The sequence below is a fragment of the Malaclemys terrapin genome, chromosome 3 (genome assembly GCF_027887155.1).
Source record: "Malaclemys terrapin pileata isolate rMalTer1 chromosome 3, rMalTer1.hap1, whole genome shotgun sequence".
Lineage (NCBI taxonomy): Eukaryota > Metazoa > Chordata > Testudines > Emydidae > Malaclemys > Malaclemys terrapin.
In genome coordinates this window covers 186,202,713-186,209,058 of record NC_071507.1, presented here as the reverse complement: position 1 = coordinate 186,209,058, position 6,346 = coordinate 186,202,713, and the positions used below count along the sequence as shown (strand labels likewise).

Sequence of the window (6,346 nt, the reverse complement as noted above, 5' to 3'; positions counted from 1 at the left end):
GGGGCAAGGTGTTTGGTTTTGTGCAGTAGAAAGTGGCACCGCTATTGCCCCAGCGGGGTCGGGGACGAGCACGGCTGGGGCAATGCCGGGATTGGCAGAGCTGTTCCCAGTGCTGGCAGCGCTGTGGGACGCAGCACGTTCAGCCCCACCCATAGGCAGGACAGGTATTTCGGAGCTGACGGGACTGAGGGCATTTTACAGGGAGCGGGAGCTGTGCGGCAGGCCCAGGCCGGGAAGCGCCCTGCGGGAAGGGAAGGGGGAGAAGTATTATGCGTGCGGCTCAACCGTGGCTATAGGTAAAGTCTGGCTCGGGAGCCCAGTGCATTATGGGTAGTTCATTTACTGCGCAGGCGCCCTACAGCGCAACGAGGGCGGTGCTGTGACGTCACGTCTCCGGCTCCGGAGTGCGGCACCGTAACGCGCCGCCGCCGCCGAACCCTGGGGCGAGCGGGGCGGTTGCTGTGGTGATGTAACCCCGTCATGGAGCAGGAGCCGGCTCGCGAGTCCCCGGACCTGCTGTCGGCCGCGCACGCGCAGTTCCGGGAGCAGCGCTTCGAGGCTGCGGAGGAGCTGTACAGCCGCTTCATCGCGCAGTGTGTAGGCGCCTCTGCCGGCCCCGCCCCCACCAGGTGAGTGTCGAGTAGCTCGGGGACGGGGCGGGGCGGGGCTCAGTCTCTTGCCGGCGGGGAGGGGCTGGCGTTTCTGCGGAGGGAGGCGGGCAGGGCAGCTCCTCCACTCGACGGAGTGGGGGGAAGCTCTAGCTCTCCGCGCGCCCAGCAGCCAATGGGATGGGCCGCGAGGCTGCGGCGGGCGGGGCCTTGGGCGGGGCCGGGAACGCCCCCAGGTTGGGGCTCCGCCCCCACGGGCTGCCCGTTCCCACCTGTGCTATGCTGGTCCCCAGCCTGTCCTCTGCACGTCCCCCCCCCCCCCCCCCCCCCCAGCAGGCAGAGCCACTGGGGGCTGCCAGGAGCCCGCCTACTAGAGCGATGGGCACCCCCAGGGCAGGGGAGTCGTGTTCCGCCCGGCGTTTGTAACCCAGGCCCCCGACATGGGGAACAAAGCGCAAACCGGGCGGGAACTGAGCCGGGGACAGGCACGCCAAGGGGTGGGGCGGGGTCTCCTTCCCTGGGAAGGTGGGAATCCAGAGTGCGTGTTTCTCTGAAAGGGATTGTTTGGAGGAAGTTCTGTGGCTTGTTACACAGGAGGTGTAGTAGGTCCTAGCCGGGGCTCGACCCTTCCGGGCAGGAGGGGAGCCACACCGACTCACTACTCTGGGAATAAGCAGTCAGTTAGTCCTGAAACTCTGGCTCTTTGGTGCAGAGTCGGAGCAACCACAGTTAAAGCTCAGGAGCCCAGGCCCTGGATCAGGGCGGGGCAAACACAGTTAGGCTCAGGTCCTTATGGCAGGGGCTGAGCGGGAAAATAGTTCAGAGCCCAGGCCCTGGATCAGGGCGGGGCAAACACAGTTAGGCTCAGGTCCTTATGGCAGGGGCTGAGCGGGTAAATAGTTCAAAGCCCAGGCCCTGGATCAGGGCGGGGCAAACACAGTTAGGCTCAGGCCCTTGTTGCAGGGGCTGAGCGAGCAAACAGTTCAAAGCCCAGGCCCTGGATCAGGGCGGGGCAAACACAGTTAAGCTCAGGTCCTTATGGCAGGGGCTGAGCGGGTAAATAGTTCAAAGCCCAGGCCCTGGATCAGGGCGGGGCAAACACAGTTAGGCTCAGGCCCTTGTTGCAGGGGCTGAGCGAGCAAACAGTTCAAAGCCCAGGCCCTGGATCGGGGCGGGGCAAACACAGTTAAGCTCAGGCCCTTGTTTGCAGGGGCTGAGCGAGCAAATAGTTCAGAGGCCAGGCCCTGGATTCAGGGCGGGGCAAACACAGTTAGCTCAGGCCCTTGTTGCAGGGAGCTGAGCGAGCAAACAGTTCAGAGCCCAGGCCCTGGATCAGGGCGGGGCAAACACAGTTAGGCTCAGGCCCTTGTTGCAGGGGCTGAGCAGGCAAATAGTTCAAGGCCCAGGCTTCTGTAGCCGAGCGTTGGGTGAGGGGGAAGCCTGCCACCCGTACGGAGGGTGGCAGGGGGGAACGCAGGCCCACCCACTCCACTGCGTTCCAGCCCGGGGCCCTAACAGCGGTTGCTGCCGCTGCTGGTCAGTGGGGTATCCAGACCGCAACACACTGACATAGGCTCACACTCAGTTGCAGCCGGACCGGGGTCGGCTACCCCCGGGCTACTTCCGTGATTCCCCCTCACAGCCTACCTCGGTCGTTGCGCCGGGATCGGGCCAGTCCACCTGCATGGGCTCCTCTCTGCCCGGGCTCGGCGGCAAGTCTGGTAGCTCTGCCGGGAAGTCCAGCCAATGGTCCTCAGGCGGCTCCTCTGGATAGCAGCAGGGGCTGAGGGGTTCGGGTCCAGTCTCACCCTCAGGGTTAGCGGGGTTCGGTTCCCAGGGGTTCTCCCAGTGGCGGGCGTGAACGGGCTCCGGCGGCTCCTCCTCGTAGCGGGCCCGGGGTAGCTCAGGCCAGCTAGGGTCTTCGACGGTCTCCTGGCCGGGAGCTCCCGGCCGCACGTCTGCTCCCTGTGGTGGCTGGCCGCCAACTGAGCTCTGGCGGCCGGCCTTTATACTTCCTGTCCCGCCCCTTGACTTCCGGGGGGCGGGGACAGGCGGTGGTGGTCCCACCCACTCTGGTGCCGGCACGTGGGCTCCCTCTTCTGGGCAGGAGGGGAGCCACACCGACTCACTACAGGAGGCCAGACTAGATGATCACAATCTACACCAGAGAGAGTTCTCCCATCAGTGTAGTTAATCCACTTCCCTGAGAGGCAGTAGTTATTTGGCGGGAGAAGCTCTCCCGCCAACATAGAACTGTCTACACAAGGGGTTAAGTTGGTTAACTGAGTTGTTCCGGGGTGTGGATTTATCACACCCCTCAGTGATCTAGTTATACTGATATAGGTATATAATGTAGACCAGACTTTTGACTCTTAAGTATTCAGTGCCCGCTCTCTCTTTTAAATCAAGGAAATACCTCACCCATGATCTCGCTACTGCATTCAACAACAGGGGACAAATCAAGTACATGCGGGTTGACTTTTATGAAGCAATGGATGACTACACATCAGCCATACAAACCCAACCTGATTTTGAAGTCCCATATTATAACAGAGGATTAATACTGTACAGGCTAGGTATGGAAAAAGCATGGTTCATTTTCTAATTTAGTATGTTGCCTTTGCAGACTGCCTTGCACAATGGTGCCCCATTCTTGGTTGGCCCTTAAGCACTACCATGAGAAACATAATACTACTTGGACCTGCATTACTCCAATTTCATGCCAGTGGAATTATACCATTGTAAAACGGTGGGAAATCAGCCCCCTTAAATCACTGTCCAAAGTAATTGCTTTAAAAATAAACAGGAAACTGGGTTTTTTAACAGGTTTGTTTATATGATATTGGGATGCTGAACAAACCAAGTGACCCACCAAATAAGTGGCAGCCTTTCATAATGTAACTTGATCTGTGTAAAAAGGCCTCCAGACTAATTTGTTTCTGTCATTTGGCTTTTTATTTGTGCTGGGTAAAGTTTTGGGGATAGAGTTGTTGGCCCTGATTCTGCTCAAACAACATTTTTTGCACCAGGGGAAATCCATTGCTTTCAGTGGAGGTATTCCTGATCGTATACCATGGTATCTATCAGATATAAAAACACACTTGAGTAATATTATGTGTGAGAAACCAATAAAGGCAAGGAAATCATAAATTGAGGCTACTAGGCTGCTTTTCAGTCCTCTCTTCCATCATCCCATTTGGCTATTATCACTATATGGTGTAGCCGATGGTGTCGCAGCATTTGTTTGTAATCTTTTATTTAGGGATTGCACTAGGTGAACACCTGATAAACAAGAGCTGATTGATTTATTCTAACAACTAATGAGGTTGGGAATAATTATCACCATTTTACAGAGATTAAGGCCACAAGTAAATCAGTGATATGCCAGGTAGAGAAACCAGATCCCCCGGAATCCTAGTTTGGTGTATTAACCACAACTCCTTCCTTCCCATTATGTGATCTGTGTTTTGCAGATTGACTTGGATATAAGTATTTTGTCTCATTCCAGATAGTATTAGGTGGTCAAGTGAGTGGTGAATCTTTTAAATCATAGTGTGATGTTTTTTGAAAATTTGTCCTTTGGGATATAACTTTTTTTTTTCCAGAGCCTTGTCATAAAATGTAAGAAAACAGCACTTATTTGAGCCCCGATAGCTGAGCAGGGCACAACAGTAGCTACGACAACATTCACATTCACTTCAGTAAGCTTTGGATCAGGCCCTAAAATCATCACAACAGAATTGGCTGCTGTGATTTGGGACATTCATCAGAAAAGTAATTTGAAATCAGTTATGTGAAATTCTTCTCTCTGTTTTGTGCTCTTTTGGGAATTAATACAGAAATAAATGTAGAGTGAAACTTTGATAACCCACAGTCCGTTTTTCAGAATAAAATGATTGTTACTCCCTACTTAGCAAATATTGAACATCAATGTGCCGAAGACTTCATTATATTATAACATTTACTACAGTAAAAAGAACAGGAGTACTTGTGGCACCTTAGAGACTGTACTCCTGTTCTTTTTGCGGATACAGACTAACATGGCTGCTACTCTGAAACCATTTACTACAGTATGTTTGCTAATATGAATTATATTTAAATTAAACTACATTAATGTAAAAGATCATAATACGCTTTTATGTATTATCCTTGTTATTTCATTCAATTTACTCAGCAATTTGCAAAATTCAGTAATCTCCCAGTAAGTCTCACCATCATTCTATAGTTTCGTGAGTTCTATGTCTTCTGTAAGTTTTCTGATTTTGAAAACAATCTAAAATACTCATGTATGTTCCTGAAAGGAGACAAAACTACTAACAGTGATTCTGCGGATGTGCATAGTGGTATTACTGTTGAATGTTTTATATTGAAATGGCATTAGCAGAACCATTATGCTTTAATATGAATAATTAGAGTACAGAGCCTGATCTTGAGAAGACAGAGAGCCTCCTGTGAAGTACTAAACACCTTCAGCTCCCATTGTTTTCAAGTTGAGTTGATTGTGCTTAACACATTACAGGATATGCCTTAGAATTTCTAGTATATGCAACAGAGAGTTTTGTTTGGTAAAACCATCATGAATCATTCTTCAGTTTTTGTTTGTGAAATAGTTTAGATGCAGAAACAAGTAATGCACATTTTCTTCTCTTTTTGTCACAGGATACTATGATGAGGCTTTGAAAGATTTCAAGAAAGTTTTAGTATTAAACCCTGAGTTTGAAGATGCTTCCTTGAGTCTAAAACAGACTATTATTGACAAAGAAGAAAAACAAAGAAGGACATATTAAAAATCCCACTAGCTCCATAAAAAATGTTTTCTTGAACACTTAGTTGACTTGAGATTTTAGTCTCTGATGAATAAAACACAAGATTGTTTACATTTAACTTATCTTGCTCTGGGGAAAAGAAATTTTCTTAGTTTTAGATAAATAATCAAAGTAGGTATGTACTAAAATTGCCAAGTAAACTATAGTTTTTGAACAGCTCTGTAATTGCAGTGTTGAACAAAAGCACAATGTTAAACCTGTCTATGATGCTGGTCATTCTGTGTTGAAATATTTTATAATATATACAAAGCTGGTGGAAGTTCAGTAACTACTACTAAAGTCTGATTGTTAAAGAAATGTTTATATGTACTCTTGCACAGATTTATTTAATAAGTCTTTAGTGGAGGAAATAGACAAATTATAGCAAGTTTCAATACTTGAAATTAGGTGTTTAATCGAAATAATTTCTTTAACATTGTTAAAACTGTTTTACAGTATGTTAGTAGGTTGGAATATAACATCTGCCTATTGATTTCCAATATGTCCATCACAAAGGCAGTGGGCTATAGAGGGAGTATAGTATAAAGTTTATATTTTATTGTAATGATTGAGTAAATGGATATATTGTTTTGATTTCTGTATCATCTGCAGGAAACCACAGGGATTGTAATTGTTTGAGTTGTTCATAGCAATTTTCCTTTTGGCTTTTTTTTCTGTTTATTGAAAAAATTCAGTTAATTTATTACATAAAACCTAGTGTGACCTAACTAGCCATAAGGATAAGTGCAAACTGGTTCATCTTTTATTTCAGATTAGACTAGAGAAGCAGCAGTTCAAGTCAAGAACACTGGGTCTATTATGCCATTATGTTGTGCACAGGAACAAAGTTTTCTGGTTTTAAAAAAAGTTTTTAATTGCAAGCCTGGCATCAACTTTAAATGTATTCTGAATAAATAAGACCACTTTAAGGTT

General features: G+C 48.3%; 1 protein-coding gene across 1 annotated transcript; it reads left to right on the top strand.

Moving 5' to 3' along the window:
* The first annotated feature begins 335 nt into the window (after positions 1–335).
* On the top strand, positions 336–6,346 carry TTC32 (tetratricopeptide repeat domain 32). Its single transcript, XM_054022533.1, has 3 exons — positions 336–629; positions 3,018–3,184; positions 5,268–6,346. Exons 1-3 carry the CDS (start codon positions 481–483, stop codon positions 5,393–5,395), a joined length of 444 nt encoding a protein of 147 aa, XP_053878508.1. The 5' UTR covers positions 336–480; the 3' UTR covers positions 5,396–6,346.